The 17,458-nt window shown below is 37.9% G+C and overlaps 1 protein-coding gene across 13 annotated transcripts in view; it reads left to right on the top strand.

Moving 5' to 3' along the window:
• FHIT (fragile histidine triad diadenosine triphosphatase) overlaps positions 1-17,458 on the top strand; it is a 1,508,523-nt gene that overhangs the window by 146,140 nt on the left and 1,344,925 nt on the right. Inside the window, exons 3-4 of one of the 13 annotated variants that reach the window (XM_079114468.1) lie at positions 3,095-3,235; positions 3,425-3,512. The exons of 11 other annotated variants lie outside the window; for them this stretch is intronic. Coding sequence is in view for 1 of the 2 variants with exons in the window: in XM_079114454.1 (XP_078970580.1) it covers positions 3,187-3,235 (49 nt within the window). In the remaining variant the exon portion in view is untranslated. The remainder of the gene's footprint in view (positions 1-3,094; positions 3,236-3,424; positions 3,513-17,458) is intronic. One more of the 13 variants, XM_079114454.1, reaches the window with a different exon arrangement.

The raw sequence follows: 17,458 nt of genomic DNA, 5'->3' as shown, positions 1-17,458 counted from the left end.
GCTGCAGAGATATGGCTAAAATGAACAATGGAAACAACTTTGATAACAATCCTTAGTTATAAACATGGGTGCTTGGAATTTTGACAGGATGTTAAGAATTTTCCTCTTCAAGTAAGTGGAATCATTTTGTCTCCTAAATTAAGGCTGCCTCCTAAAATTTATTTACTTTCTCAACTTTCAGTTTTGTCCCCCAAAAATGACACAAAAGAAAAAAAAAACTGTCATTCATTATTATTTTGGAAGAGGTGGTCATTTTTGTACTAAAAAATGAAGGGTATAATTTTAGAATTATAACAATCTAATGCATTCAGCTATAGAAAAATCATACAATTTTGTCTTTGTTTCATCATTGCACTATCATTGAGTGAAAACTTCATGGTATATTGGCCCCAGTCTTTTAGGAATCACTGATTTAGTTCAACCTCCATCTGATGCTTGCTTCTCCAAAGACTTCTGCCAAGGGAACATTCTATTTATATTTGAATATGTTCAGAGAAGTGGAACCTATTATTTATAAAAAATATTCTATATTTGGACAGCCCTGTTGAAAGTTCTCATATCAAATGAAATCTTTCTTCTTGTAACTTCTATTCATTGGTCTTGCAGGAATAATTTGCGGCTGAATAGAACAAGACTTAGTGGTTTACACACAGTGGCTTTGGGAGTTGTCTTATCTTTCCTTGCCCCAGAGCTCAAGTCTCTGAATAGCCTCAACCTCTTTAACTATTCCTTCTATGTTTTTCTGATTATATGCTTTAAAACAAATTTTTAAAAATTTGTTTTTAAAAATTGTAGTAAAATATACATAACATAAAAATAACCATTTTGACCATTTTAAATTTTTTTAGTTTACAGCTCTAAGGCATTAAGTATATTCTCACTGATGAGCAGTCATCACCATCATCCATCTCCAGAACATTTTATTTTCCCTAACTGAATCTCTGCACCCATTACAGTGAGAAGTCCCTCGGAAATCACATTCTACTTTCTGCCTCTATAAATTCAACAACTCTATCAACCTTGTGTAAATGGAACCATACAATATGACCAGCTTATTTCACTTAGCATAATCAAGGTTTATTTGTGTCGTAGCATGTGTCAGAATTCCTTTTCTTTTTAAGGCCAAATACTATTCTGCTGTATAGATACTCTACCTTTGTTTACCTACTTGTCCACTTGGTTGGCACTTGGTTGCCTGATAATGTACTTTTCCATATGCACATTCCTATCTATCAAAACCCTCTTGGCAGGGCTGGTTAGAACTACACACAATGCTTCAGGAGTGTTTTGCTCACTCGAGGTAGCAGAACTTTGTAAATGTCAAGGAGACAGTGGACAAGGACAAAACCAGAGATGGACTTGTTGCTAGAATTGAGAGGAGGCACTGAATGTTTCAGTTGCTAGGAAGATCATGTAGTTCTCAGGGAAGTTCAAGGGCTTAAAAAAAGTGTGGCATTTCTGACAAGTAGAAATGTAGGGAAAGCATTCCTGGTAGAGAAGGAGCCAAAGAGCAGAGTATGAACACACACATCATGCTCTGCATTGTTGCTTTGTTTATTGGTTTCAGGCTACCATGTACGTTGTTTGTTGTAGTGGTGCCCCTGTGCCAATCCATGACACCACTGTCATCTTCGTCTTTCTGTAGGGCAGTAAACTGTCCTTTTTCTTTGGCCATGTGCTCCCTTTATTTGGGGGGATTCAATTGGCCTTTTCTTCCTTTAAAATGGTGGGGAGAAGTAAATGATAGTTTATTATTTTTTGAAAAGTTTTGATTGGTGAATTAAAAAACTCTGGAGATTCAGTCTGTGCCTTTGTTTTTTTTTATGTAGTTCTTCTGGAACATTTTAGGCAAAACTCTAGAAAACCATGAGCCTAGCAAGTTTCTATTAAAGAATGAAAGAATAGAAACAGCAACAATAACTGTTAATATAGTCCTTACCATGTGGCAGCGACCTTTAATAGTTGTTGGTTCATTCTATCCTCAAACAACCTAAAGAAAGTATAGATTAAAATGCTCTCACCATTTCAGATCCTATAGGGAATTGGGCTCAAAAACATTGAGTAATCTCTACAGGTCACATAATTAGTAAATTATTGAACTTGGAATAGACTCACTAGTTTGACTCCATTGTACTGCATCCCTCCCTTTGGATGCCCTATGCCAATCTTCTAAACATTGAATGACATTTGTTTTTTCTGCTCACAAAATATCTGAGTACCACAAATCCTATTACTATTCCAGGTAGAAGATAATGATGCAATAGTAGGTAAGGGGAATGTATACCAATGCCAATAATTTCACGGGAATCATCCCTGCTCCTATTCCTATCTTCTTTTTCTTCCTGTGTTGTTGAGATTCTTCAGTGTTCTTGAGCCTCAACCACTGTCCACATATGTTTTACTTCACAGCTGACCCCTCATTTCCACCCTTTCCTGCCCAGCTGTATGTGTGGTTTTCTTAGTATCTTTCTGGCAGGTACTCAGGATAAGATCCTTTTGGAGGAGGATGCACTCATGATATTTTGTAGTTCTTTCTCAGCTTTTTGGTTTGCTAACAATTTGTGTTCAAGGAATAGAGAGGTATTTTGAATCAAGGATTTAATTACAATTTTGGGTAACTACAAAATCTGAAAAATTTCTAGGCATTGGTAAATATTTTATACTCACAAATTTCCTTCAGTAACTCCTATGAAGTACAATTTACAATGTATCTTCTCCTAAATTTTGATGACTCGCACTACAAAAAATTTAAAGTATCTCTAGACTTTCAAAATCTCATTGTAGGAAGCAAAAGACTCAGCTCTGATATGCAAAATTGACTCTACAAGGTAGCATGTTGTTATTCTATTTAGAGGACTTGAAAACAGACTCAATGATTCAATTATATTTAATTTGTAATTAACTCCCTCCCAAGCAGCTAATGGTGCATAACTTGGTCACTACTGTTCTGGATGGGCAACGAGTAGAATAAAATGGCTTCTTTTAGAAGAAGCCTATCTTAGACAGGGTGCCTAGGATTGTAGTAGCACTTCTTAAAATGACTTTCCTGCTCTAAAATAGAACTCTTTTCTGGAAACTGCTTCTCGATCCACAGAGGTGGCCATTCAGCAACTGAAACTGTAATATTTGACCATGCCATTTGGGATGGAGATGACTCTTGCCTAGGGGAAGACATTTGATCTGGTTATGCCAAACAGATTCTCTCTCCTTAGAATTTGGAATTTTGAACTGAAAGGTAGGTATTGATGGTATTTTAGTCACTTAAATGTAGTGCTCTAAGGATTTGTTTCTAATGGTGGTCTCTCTTTTCTGAAACTATCTTGATTTCTGTTTTTCATAATGCATGATTTTTCATGTCTTCCTTTTTTTGTGTGTGTGAAATACTGCAATATTGTTTCAGTAAACTCCTCTTTTTTTCTTGTAGACTCCCTAGGGTTGGTCTATATTTCTTGCAATCAAACTTACCTAGAGCAGAACTCAAAGCAACAAAGGTTCTACCAAATTTGTGTAATGTAAGTGCTAAAGGCTGCATCTACTTGATGGAAATAATAATATGTAATTTGTGTGTGTGTGTGCATGTCTGTATTTGTTTGATTGAATGATTTAGTATTTTACCAGATGCTGTAGGGCCTTATTATTTTCATCATCATTATCATCATGAGCAAGATTGTCATCATAGTAGCTCTTTTTTATGAAGAACTTTCTATTACTCAGTCATTGTATTAAGCACTTTGCATGCAAAATAACATTTGTTACGTGATTGCAATAATACTATTAAACGGATTCTATCATAATCCCCCATTTATAGTTTGGGGAGCACGGGGCTGAGCACCTTGCTTGACGTCATGCATCTGGGTAGTCATGCAGTAGTGTTTTTTTTTTTTATTGTAAACAAATGGGATACATGTTGTTTCTCTGTTTGTACATGGCATACCGTTTGTGTAATCATAAATTTACATAGGGTAATGTTGTTTGATTCATTCTGTTATTTTTCCCTTCCTCCCACCCCTCCCACCCCTCTTTTCCCTCTATACAGTCCTTCATTCCTCCATTCTTGCCCCCCTCGCTAACCCTAACTCTAACCCTAAAACTAACCCCTCCCTCCCCCCATTATGTGTCATCATCCACTTATTAGCGATATCATTCGTCCTTTGATTTTTTGAGATTGGCTTATCTCACTTAGGATGATATTCTCCAATTTCATCCATTTGCCTGCAAATGCCATAATTTTATCATTCTTTATGGCTGAGTAATATTCCATTGTATATATATACCACAGTTTCTTTATCCATTCATCAATTGAAGGACATCTAGTTTGGTTCCACAATCTGGCTATGGTGAATTGAGCAGCTATGAACATTGATGTGGCTGTATCTCTGTAGTATGCTGATTTTAAGTCCTTTGGGTATAGGCCAAGGAGTGGGATAGCTGGGTCAAATGGTGGTTCCATTCCAAGTTTTCTAAGGAATCTCCACACTGCTTTCCAGAGTGGCTGCACTAATTTGCAGCCCCACCAGCAACGTATGAGTGTACCTTTTTCCCCACATCCTCGCCAACACCTGTTGTTGCTTGTATTCTTGATAATCGCCATTCTAATTGGGGTGAGATGGAATCTTAGGGTGGTTTTGATTTGCATTTCTCTTATTACTAGAGATATTGAACATTTTTCCATATATGTTTGTTGATTGCTTGTAGATCTTCTTCTGTGAAGTGTCTATTCATTTCCTTAGCCCATTTGTCGATTGGATTATTTGCGTTCTTGGTGTAGAGTTTTTTGAGTTCTTTATAGATTCTGGAGATTAGTGCTCTATCTGAAGTATGATTGGCAAAGATTTTCTCCCACTCTGTAGGCTCTTTCTTCACATTGCTGATAGTTTCCTTTGCTGAGAGAAAGCTTTTTAGTTTGAATCTATCCCAGTTATTGATTCTTACTTTTTTTTTTTTCTTGTGCTATGGGAGTCCTGTTGAGGAAGTCTGGTCCTAAACTGACATGTTAAAGATCTGGACCTACTTTTTCTTCTATAATCTGCAGGATCTCTGGTCTGATTCCGAGGTCCTTAATCCATTTTGAGTTTAGTTTCGTGCATGGTGAGAGATATGGGTTTAGTTTCATTCTGTTGCATATGGATTTCCAATTCTCCCAGCACCATTTGTTGAAGAGGCTATCTTTTCTCCATTGCATATTTTTGGCCCCTTTGTCTAGTATGAGAAAATTGTGCAGTAGTGTTTTGAATCTAGGTTTGTCACACTCCAGGGAAAGATCATACTCTTAAACTCTGTATTACAATATGCACAGGTAGTTCTGGATCCAAAGATGTACTTTTGGTTTATCATTTTATTTATATTGAATGTGGACATGGAGTAGGCATATTATAATACTTTTTGAAAAGTTCTTGCTCTTATTCTGTTGGCTTGATTTTACTACCCTTCTTTCATGTTGATTATATTGTTTGTAGGGATCAGGTAGGTGGCACCCAAGATTAGATAAATTGTCTTGAGAAATCTTCTCAGGAGGTGGCATTGAAACTGAGACAGAATGTGAATGTGAGGCAGCCATGCAAAGGTCAGGGACTGGGTGTTCCAGGGAGAGGGAAAAACAAATGCACAAGTGTGAATTTAGGAATGAGCATGTGGGGTTAGGAGATCAGAAAGCAGATACATATGGCTGTAGAGGAGTGAACAAGGGAGTGAGGATGAAGGAGAGATTAAAGTTAGATTATTTAGGGTCTTCCAGGACACAGTAGGAATTTGGAGCACAGAGGATTAGCATTAACAAGTGCAAAGAACAGGAAGAATATGAATTAGTTTATATTATAAATGATGAATTTTTGCCTTTAAAAAATGATAGATTAGCCAAAAGTTCTCCAATAGAACAATTAGAAAAGCTAGAAAAAAATGAGGAAAAAACATTGTTTGGAAACACTAAGAACTACCAAGGCAGCCAGGACTTAAGGGGCCAGAATCCTGGAGAGGAGAAATACGTTAAAGTGATTTTTCTTTTTCTCTTTGAAGCATTTGCTGATTTGTAAATGATAAGGCTCTGAAAGACTGCAAAAGGCCAATAGAAGGTAATAGTTAAAGAGGTGGGGAAGGGGGCAGGGATTTTGGCACTCCCGGGAATGCAAAAACCCTAGACAAGTAATAACAGGTATATACAAATGATGTGTTTTAGCCTTGGTTTTAGGTTGTTTAGGCATGAAAGGTTGGGCGATGCTCAGAAATGAAATGATATAATAACAGAAAAAGGAGAAAATCCAAATGATTATCTTAATAGATACAGGAAAGCATTTTGTAAAGTTCAGCATCTAATTCTGATTAAAACTTTTGACAAACTGAATATAACTAGACATCCTTAATAAAGAATATCTGTATATCTGTATCCATTTCTAATCTCTACCTCTCTCTCTGTATGAACTACGACAAACATCATACTAAGGTGAAATATTGAGGGCATTAGGGCCTTACCCTGAGATTAGAAATGAGAAAAGAGTAATTGTTGTCACGCCTTTCAGCATTATTCTGGGAGTCCTAGTGAGTATAGAGAGACTGGCGGGGGAGAAGTCACAGGATGCAAAAGGAAGCAATAAAATTATATGTAAGAGATATAATTATGTAAATTTAGCAAGAGAATTTAGCAAGGTTTCTGGATACAAAGACAACGTAAAAATCAATTGTATTTCTATATAATAGCAACAGAAAATTATAAGATGGACTTTTTAAAATGATACAATTTGAATAAATCCAGCAGTGTATAAAAAGGATTATACACTATAAACAATTTGTATTCCCAAAGAATATGAGGTGGAACAATTGGATATCTTTATCCAAAAATTACCCTACACTATATATAAAATTAATGTGGAGTGGATTATGGGCCAAAAGATAAATATTAAAATTATAAAACTTCTAGATGAAAACATAGAATAAAGTTTTTATGATAGAATTGCTTAGACATCAAAACCAAGGAAAAAATGATAAAATGGGCTTCATAAAATTTAAAAACTTGAGTTCTTTAAAAGATACTTTTTTTTATGGTAAACAAATGGGATACATGTTGTTTCTCTGTTTGTACATGGCATAAAGGCATACCAAATGTGTAATCATAAATTTACATAGAGTAATGTTGTTTGATTCACTCTGTTATTTTTCCCTTCCTCCCACCCCTCCCACCCCTCTTTTGCCTCTATACAGTCCTTCCTTCCTCCATTCTTGCCACCCTCCCTAACCCTAACTCTAACCCTAACACTAACCCTTCCCTCCCCCCATTATGTGTCATCATTCACTTATTAGTGATATCATTCGTCCTTTGGCTTTTTGAGATTGGCTTATCTCACTTAGCATGATATTCTCCAATTTCATCCATTTACCTGCAAATGCCATAATTTTATCATTCTTTATGGCTGAGTAATATTCCATTGTATATATATACCACAGTTTCTTTATCCATTCATCAATTGAAGGACAGCAATGTATGAGTGTACCTTTCTCCCCCCATCCTTGCCAACACCTGTTGTTGCTTGTATTCTTGATAATCGCCATTCTAATTGGGGTGAGATGGAATCTTAGGGTGGTTTTGATTTGCATTTCTCTTATTACTAGAGATGTGGAACATTTTTCCATATGTTTGTTGATTGCTTGTAGATCTTCTTCTGTGAAGTGTCTATTCATTTCCTTAGCCCATTTGTTGATTGGATTATTTGCGTTCTTGGTGTAGAGTTTTTTGAGTTCTTTATAGATTCTGGAGATTAGTGCTCTATCTGAAGTATGATTGGCAAAGATTTTCTCCCACTCTGTAGGCTCTTTCTTCACATTGCTGATAGTTTCCTTTGCTGAGAGAAAGCTTTTTAGTTTGAATCTATCCCAGTTATTGATTCTTGCTTTTATTTCTTGTGCTATGGGAGTCCTGTTAAGGAAGTCTGATCCTAAGCCAACATGTTGAAGATCTGGACCTACTTTTTCTTCTATAATCTGCAGGATCTCTGGTCTGATTCCGAGATCCTTAATCCATTTTGAGTTTAGTTTCGTGCATGGTGAGAGATATGGGTTTAGTTTCATTCTGTTGCATATGGATTTCCAATTCTCCCAGCACCATTTGTTGAAGAGGCTATCTTTTCTCCATTGCATATTTTTGGCTCCTTTGTCTAGTATGAGAAAATTGTATTTATTTGAGTTTGTGTCCGTGTCCTCTATTCTGTACCATTGATCTACCTTTCTATTTTGGTACCAATACCATGCCGTTTTTGTTACTATTGCTTTGTAGTAGAGTTGAAGATCTGGTATTGCAATACCCCCTGTTTCACTCTTCCTGCTAAGGATTGCTTTAGCTATTCTGGGTTTCTTATTCTTCCAGATGAATTTCATAATTGCTTGCTCTATTTCTGTAAGGTACGTCATTGGGATTTTAATTGGAATTGCATTGAATTTGTATAGCACTTTAGGTAGTATGGCCATTTTGACAATATTAATTCTTCCTATCCAAGAACATGGGAGATCTTTCCATCTTCTAAGGTTTTCTTTAATTTCTTTCTTTAGTGTTCTGTAGTTCTCATTGTAGAGGTCTTTCACCTCTTTTGTGAGATTGATTCCCAAGTATTTTATTTTTTTCGATGCTATTGTGAATGGGGTAGTTTTCCTAATTTCTCTTTCTGAAGATTCATCACTTATGTATAAAAATGCATTGGATTTATGAGCATTGATCTTGTAACCTGCTACTTTACTGAATTCACTTATGAGTTCTAAGAGTTTTCTGGTGGAATTTCCAGGTTCCTCTAAATATATAATCATGTCATTCGCGAACAGGGATAGTTTGAGTTCTTCTTTTCCAATTTGTATCCCTTTAATTTCTTTGGTTTGTCTAATTGCTCTCGCTAGAGTCTCAAGAACGATGTTCAATAGAAGTGTTGAAAGAGGGCATCCCTGCCTTGTTCCAGTTTTTAGGGGGAATGCTTTTAGTTTTTCACCATTTAGAATGATATTAGCCATGGGCTTAGCATAAATGGCCTTTACAATGTAAATGTAAATGGCCTTTACAATGTACACTATCCCTATTTTTTCTAGTGTTTTGAGCATGAAGGGATGCTGTATTTTATCAAATGCTTTTTCTGCATCTATTGAAATAATCATGTGATTCTTGACTTTAAGTCTATTGATATGGTGAATTACGTTTATTGATTTCCTGATGTTGAACCAACCTTGCATCCCTGGGATGAAACCCACTTGATCATGGTGCACTATCATTTTAATATGTTTTTGTATGTGATTTGCTACAATTTTGTTGAGAATTTTTGCATCGATGTTCATTAAGGATATTGGTCTGAAATTTTCTTTCCTTGATGAGTCTCTGTCTGGTTTAGGTATCAGTGTGATATTGGCTTCATAGAATGAGTTTGGGAGGTTTCCCTCCTCTTCTGTTTTATGGAATACTTTGAGAAGTATTGGAATGAGCTCTTCTTTAAAGGTTTTGTAGAACTCAGCTGAGAACCCATCTGGTCCCGGACTTTTCTTTGTTGGTAGGCTTTTGATGACTTCTTCTATTTCATTGCTTGAAATTGGTCTATTTCAATTGTGTATGTCCTCCTTGTTCAGTTTAGGCAATTCATATGTCTCTAGAAACCTGTTGATGTCTTCGAAATTTTCTATTTTGTTGGAGTATAGATTTTCAAAATAGCTTCTAATTATGTTTTGTATTTCAATCCTGTCTGTTGTGATATTTCCTTGTTCATTCCGAATTTTAGTGATTTGGGTTTTCTCTCGTCTTCTCTTTGTTAGTGTGGCTAAAGGTTTATCAATTTTGTTTATTTTTTCAAAGAACCAACTATTTATTTTGTCAATTTTTTGTATTGTTTCTTTTGTTTCAATTTCATTGATTTCAGCTCTGAGTTTAACTATTTCCTGTCTTCTACTACTTTTGGTGCTGCTCTGTTCTTCTTTTTCTAGGGCTTTAAGCTGTAGTGTTAGGTCGTTTATTTGTTGAGTTTTACTTCTCTTATTAAATGTGCTCCATGAAATAAATTTCCCTCTAAGTACTGCTTTCATAGTGTCTCAGAGATTTTGATATGATGTTTCTTTGTTCTCATTTACCTCTAAGAATTTTTTAATTTCCTTCCTAATATCTTCTGTTATCCGTTCATCATATAATAGCATATTGTTTAATCTCCAGATGTTGGAATAGTTTCTGTTTTTTACTCTTTCATTTATTTCTAACTTCATCCATTATGATCTGATAGAATACAAGGTAGTGTCTCTATCTTCTTGTATTTGCTAACATTAGCTTTGTGGCATAATATATGGTCTATTTTAGTGAAGGATCCATGTGCTGTTGAGAAGAATGTGTATTCGCTGTTGGTTGGATGGTATATTCTATAAATGTCCGTTAAATCTAAATTATTGATTGTGTTATTGAGATCTATAGTTTCTTTGTTCAATTTTTGTTTGGAAGATCTGTCCAGTGGTGAGAGAGGCGTGTTAAAATCACCTAGTATTATTTCTGAAATTGAGAAGGATTTGTTTGACATACATGGATGAGCCACTGTTTGGGGCATAGATGTTTATGATTGTTATATCTTGCTGATTTATGCTTCCCTTAAACAGTATGAAATGTCCTTCTTTATCCCTTCTGATTAACTTTGGCTTGAAGTCCACATTATCTCAAATGAGGATGGACACTCCAGCTTTTTAGCTGAGTCCTTGTGCATGGTATGTTTTTCCCCATCCTTTCACCTTTAGTCTATGGGTATCTTTTTCTATGAGGTGAGTCTCTTGCAGGCAACATATTGTTGGATCTTTCTTTTTAATCCATTCTGCCAGTCTGTGTCTTTTGATTGATGAATTCAGGCCATTAACTTTCAGGGTTATTGTTGAGATATGATTTGGTTTCCCGGTCATTTGTTTCATTTTTAAAATTTTATTTATTTATTTATATATTTGACACGACTTGGTTCCTCCTTTATTTGATAATTCCTTTAGGATAATTCCTCCCTTTGCTGATTTGCTTCTTTGTTTTTCATCTCTTCCTCATGGAATATTTCGCTGAGAGTGTTCTGTAATGCTGGCTTTCTTTTTGTAAATTCTTTTAGCTTTTGTTTATCATGGAAGGATTTTATTTCATTGTCAATTTGAAGGTAAGTTTTGCTGGGTATAAGATTCTTGGTTGGCATCCATTTTCTTTCAGGGCTTGAAAAATGTTGTTCTAGGCCCTTCTAGCTTTTAGGGTCTGGCGTGAAAAATCTGCTGATATCCGTATTGGTTTCCCCCTGAATGTAATTTGGTTCTTTTCTCTCACAGCCTTTAAAATTCTGTCTTTATTTTGTATGTTAGGTATTTTCATTATAATGTGCCTTGGTGTGGGTCTGTTGTAATTTTGTGTATTTTGAGTCCTATAAGCCTCTTGAACTTGATTTTCCATTTCATTCTTCAGATTTGGGAAATTTTCTGATATTATTTCATTGAATAAATTGTTCATTCCTTTGGTTTGTTTCTCTAAGCCTTCTTCAATCCCAATAATTCTTAAATCTGGCCTTTTTCATGATATCCCATAGTTCTTATAGACTCTGTTCATGATTTCTTACCATCTTCTCTGTTTGTTCAACTTTGTTTTCAAGGTTAAATATTTTGTCTTCAATGTCTGAGGTTCTGTCTTCCAGGTGTTCTATCCTACTGGATATGCTTTCTATGGAGTTCTTAATTTGGTTTATTGTTTCCTTCATGTCAAGGATTTCTGTTTGTTTTTTTTTCAATATCTCTAACTCTTTATTGAAATGATCTTTTGCTTCCTGTATTTGCTCTTTTAACTGTCGATTGGTGCAATCATTCAATGCCTGCATTTGGTCTTTCATCTCGTCATTCAGTGCGTGCATTTGCTCTTTCATATCATCGTTTGCTTCCTTGATCATTTTAATTATGTATATTCTGCACTCCTTTTCTGTCATTTCTTCTGCCATGCTGTCATTGGGTTTTATTGATGTAACATCTAGATTTGTGTGCCGCATTTTCTTTCTTTGCTTTCTCTTATTGTTCAGGTATCAGTGGACCGCTGAGATATTGCAGATTTCCTCCATCGACTTACAATGTTCCTGAAGATTTCTATATATCCCCTCTTAGCCTTCAGTAGGCTGAAGTTGTGGAGGAAGTTGATAATGCGGTGCTCCACAAGGAAGCTGCCTCTCTAGGGGTGGTGGCCTTCAGGTGGGGTATATTCCCTGCTAGTGGGCAGAGGTGCCTCCACTTGTTGACCAATGATCATCCACAGGGGAACTAGGCTGCGGGCTGAGGCAAGGCCTGTTTGGGCCTGTGTCTCTAGTTTTACCATCCTTGTGGGAAAACCTCACCCAGCAGGGAAGACTCACGGGGTAGGGAGGTCTCACTGGTCATTTCCCCTCCTAGAGGTTCCCCTCAATTTACAGCTACCGCCTGGGCTGGGCTGCCTTCCTCTGCAATGTTCCCAGGAGCCCGGACCTCCCTCCTGGGCCTGGAAGCCTCACCCTTCGCAGACGAGTCTCCTTAGGCTGCCCCTCCTCAGAGAATCTGCCCGCAGGCCTGGAACCTTCACTCCGCCCCTAAGCCTGTCTCTGTGCGGCTCTTCCACCAAGACGCCTCCTAGGTCCTGGGACCCTGCTCTGCACTTAATCGCCTGGCTATGTGGCCCCTCCTCTGAGCAGCCACGTGGAGCCCCGTACAATCGCTCTGAGTCCCAGATACCTGCCGCACGCCTCTTCCTCCAGACAGCTGCCCGGTGTTCTGGTGCGGTCACTAGGAGTCCAAGCAACTCACTGCATGCCTCCTCCTCCCATCAACCACCCATAGCCCTGGGCAGTCACTCCGAGTCCAAGTTACCTGCCCCATTCCTCCTCCTCCTCCAGGTAACCCCCCGGGTGTTCAGGAGCGGTCGCTGTGAGTCGCTGTGAATCCACGTGACCTGCTGCACGCCTCCTCCGGGTAGCCGTCCGGAGCTCTGGTGCGGCCACTCGAGACCAAGTGACCCACCGCGCTTCTCCTCCAGTCAGCCCCCTGGTGTTCAGGAGCGGTCGCTTTGAATCCAAAGAACTCACCAATCGCCTCCTCCTCTGAGCAGCCACCTGGAGCTCTAATGCAGTCACTGCGAGTCCAAACGACCCACTGCGCTCCTCCTCCTCCTCCCCCTCCTCCGGGCAGGCCCCGGTGTTCAGGAGTGGTCGCTCTGAGTCCAAACAGCTCTCCTCGCCGCTCCTCCTCTGTGCAGCTGCCCGGAGCCCCAATGGTTGCTCCGAGTCCCAGCGCTGTGCTGAGCGGCCTCCTCTACAACGCTCCCAGTTGTCCGAGTTCACTGCTCCAGCGGGCGGAGGGGTGTCTCGCCGGGCAGCTCTACTTCACAAAGTTCCCTGCGTTCCGGGACTACCGCCCCATCCGGGATGCCTCCCCAACGGGAGAGACTCACCCGGTGCTTTGAGTTGGTCCCAAGTCTCTCAATATCTCCTCTTTTGAATCCTGAGTCCTGGAGCAACATGAAATGCAGCCACCCTCTAGGCCTCCATCTTGAAACCCCCTAAAAGACACTATTAAGAAAATGAAAAGATAAAGTCATAGAATATTCATGAATTGATAATTCATTGTGGCCAAGAGTTTAGTTCTCACCAATTTGATCTCTAAATTAAATATTATCCTTATCAAAATACCAGAAGGCAAAGGGGCAAGAATAGGTAATGATGCTGAAGAAGAATCAGAACAAAGTTGGAAGGCTTATACTACCATATAAGCTACCATGGAAGGCTACAGTGATTAGGACAGTGTGTTCTTACTCAAGGATAAACAAGTAGACAAATGGAACAGAAGAGAATATACAGAAATAGAGCCAATCATATGGGTACACTTGATTTTGGGAAAGGTGATATTGCAGAACCCTGAGGAAAGGATGATCTCATTTATTAAATGATGCTGAATCAATTGATCATCTAGGGGGAGAATAGTGAATCTAGATTGTTTCCTCAAATCAAAAGCAAAAATAAATTCCAGTTATATTGTTGATCTTTTTGCTCTATGTGTGAAAAGTGAAACAATGAAGTATCTGGAAGATAATAGTGAAATATGAGATTTGGAGATAGCCAAATATTTCTTCAACAGGATACAAACACACCCAGAAATGGAAACCCCCAAAGTATTTGTTGACTGATGAAAGGACAAATAAATGCAGTATATTCATATGGTGGAATATTGTCAGGCAATAAACAGAAATGAATGCTGAGATACGCTGCATCGTGGATGAACCTTGAGAATGTCATGCTAAGTGAAAGATACCAGTCACAAAAAACTGTAGTCTTATTATATGATTCAATTTTTAAGGAAATTCCCAGAATTGACAAAACCATAAAGACAGAAATGGATTTAGTAGTTGCTTTCATCTTGGTAAGCGTGAGGGTGTTGGGAGGAATGGAAAGTAGGAGATAGTTGGTATGAGATTTCTTTTTGGGGTAATTAGAATGTTCTAAAATTAGATTGTGGTGCTTACTGTACAACTGTATGAATACACTAAAAAACTTTGAATAATGCACATTTTAAATGGGTGAGTTATATGGTATGTGAATTAGATCTCAATGAAAGTACTTTTTAAACCACACCAAAAAAATGAAAAGATAAACATGTTAAGTTCATTAAAACGCAAAGTTTTTGTACCAAAGACATTATTAACTGAGAGAAGAGGCAAGCCACAGAATGATAAATGCAAAATATCTGACAAAGGGCTGATTCCCAGATGATATCATTATCTTTTATAAACTATAATAAAAGATAGCCCAAAAGAAAAATGGGCAATGAATTTGAGCAAGCCCTTCATGAAAGGGAGTATCCATATGGTTAATAAGTATATGGAAAATTTCTTATAATTAGTCTTGATGGAAATACAAAATAAAGGGACTATGTGATACCACTGGGCATCCATCAGAATGGAGCTAAAATGAAAAAAAAAAAAAGACCAATAACACTCAGTGTCAGCAAGGATGTGAAGCAACTGAAACTATTACAAAATGCTGTGGAGTTCAAAATTAATACAATCACTTTAGAAACTGGCAATCTCTACTGAAGATGAATAATTAAAGGTGCTGGGACCTTGCACTTCTGCTATATTTGTGCATAAAGAAATTAACATCTTCCTAGTTCCTAATAGCCCCCTAAATGGAACTCAAACTGAATGATCGTCAATAATAGAATGAATTAATAAAATGGGATATTCATAAAATGGAATATTTATAAAACAACAAAAGTGAGTCACTTATGTTTGCAATATGTATCACTCCCAGAAGACAGATATAAAAATATATGTATTATATGATGCCATTCATATGCTATCCCAAACCATGTGAAATCAATCCATGCTGTGTTGAAAATCAAGCTAATGGTTAGCTTTGGGATGAAACAGGAAGGAATTAATTGTGAGGAGGTCTGTATTATGATTTGGGAATGCTGGTAACATTGTATTTCTGAATTTGGGTTGTAACATGGTTCAGTGCACTCTATGAGCAATAATTTTGATTCATGCACTTTTCTGAATGTATGTCATATTTCCATAGGTTTTTTTTAGGGATTAGAACAATGTAAAAATAGAGGATTTAGGAAGCTCTTAAAATTATCCAGGTGGGTTGATCATATGGGTTTCAGGACAGTGATGAGGATAGGAAACAGTGGACAGATTTGAGAGGTACTTGGGAGGGAATCTGTGCATGATGTGGTGATTGATTTACTCTTGAGGTGTTATGGTTGAATTTTGTGCCACCAAAAGGTATTTGATATTCTAACACTCATTGTTTCAGAATGTGACCTTATTTGGAAATAATGGTCGTTGCTGATGTAGTTAGCTAAGATGAAGTCAAGTTAGACTAGGATGGATCCTTAATGTAGTGTAACTGGTAACCTTATAAGAAGAGGAGAAAAGACAGAGAAATACAGACACATCAGAGGAGAATGCCACATGAGGACTGTGGCAAAGACTAGAGTGATAGAGTTGCAAAAGAGACCAAGGATTGACGACGACGACCACCACCACCACTACCACCCACAAGTAAGAAGAGGTGCGGGAGGATTGTACCAGAAGTTTCAGAGGCAGGAACTTCAAATGGATGCTGTATTACACTGACCAACCTGAATTTTATGTGGATGATTGTCTTATTAAGCTTTCCGTCAATGTGACAAAATACTTGAAAAAAATCAACTCAAAGGATGAAAGATGTAGTGTGGCTCATGGTTTCAGAAGTTTCAGTTTATGGTCACTTGGCTCCATTGCTTTTAGGCAGAATGTCATGGCAGGGACCATGTGGTAGAGCACAGAATCTCATCTGAATAAGATAGAAAGAGAGGAAGGGTCGGGGAAGGGAGAGAAAAGATAGAGGGGTGGAGAGAAGAGGTGGAGGGGGAGGAGGAGGAGAAGGGATTTCAGTATACTCCTCAAAGGCATTCTAACAATGATCTATTCCCTTTAACTAGGTCCCATCTCCTATAAGTTGAACACCTCCCAGTAGTGCCCCAGGCTGCTAGCAGATCAAACTTTCAGCACATGGCCTTTGGGGGCATTTCAGAGGCAAACCATAGCAACCGCCATAACAGAATTTGAAAATTTTAGTTAAGTCGGGATGATGCTTTTAGTGGACAATAGAACACAATGCATCAAGGATTGGACATTTCAAGGGAGCATTTTGTTTCTGTCTCTGCTTTCAGCCAGGATCTAGAGATTCCACTTAAATCTCCTTGACCAGTCAGGAAGACATCATCTTAAAGCTTTTTAGAGAAGGACTCACAACCTTCCTTAGAATTATTTGGAAGAATGGCAGCAGGAGGGGGAGGTTGGTGTGAGTAGTTAACATGTCCCTTCTTGTTTTTTCCAACTCACAGGGCTCAGCTGGAAGTAGAACCCTGGAGACACAGTCTCTCTATTTTATTATACTTCAGGAAATCTGAAAAAGGAGGCAGGGTTACTGCAAATTAGCTCCATTTCCCTTTCTGTTTCCCAATTCCAAGCACTAGGAGATTTGGTAGGGCCTGTGTTCTTTTAATCTTGTCTGGGCAGTGGGAGATGGATCTTTGTCAGAAGCCTCTCTCCAGGCTGTCTTGAAATGAAGAGGCGGCAGCAATGTTATACTAAGTTTGGGTCTCTGGCTTTTCCTCTTTTTGCAATGGTCCTTTGACAGGGCTGGCCTTCTCAGAGTTCTCTGCAGATTTCATAAAGTGGCCTGCATGTGAATTGGAACAAACTTGCTCATTGTTTTTCTTCCTGCCGTGACAGCCAGGAATGTTTCCTCATTGGCCATCACTTTCAAAGCTGTCCGGAACTCTTTGTTGGCTCCAAAGGAAAAATAATTTGAGTCTAATCAAGCACCTTAAATATTCAATATGATTAGAAGAAAAAGGAATGGATTTTGTAAACTCTTATTGATACTAAATTCTACTTGCAGTTATTCTTGAACATAAATTTAATAAAATTACATGTAAATGTACTCTT

This window comes from Sciurus vulgaris, assembly GCF_902686455.1.
Source record: "Sciurus vulgaris genome assembly, chromosome: 16".
NCBI classification, from domain to species: domain Eukaryota; kingdom Metazoa; phylum Chordata; class Mammalia; order Rodentia; family Sciuridae; genus Sciurus; species Sciurus vulgaris.
The sequence above is the reverse complement of the archived record's forward strand: the minus strand, read 5'-3'. Positions and strand labels throughout refer to the sequence as shown.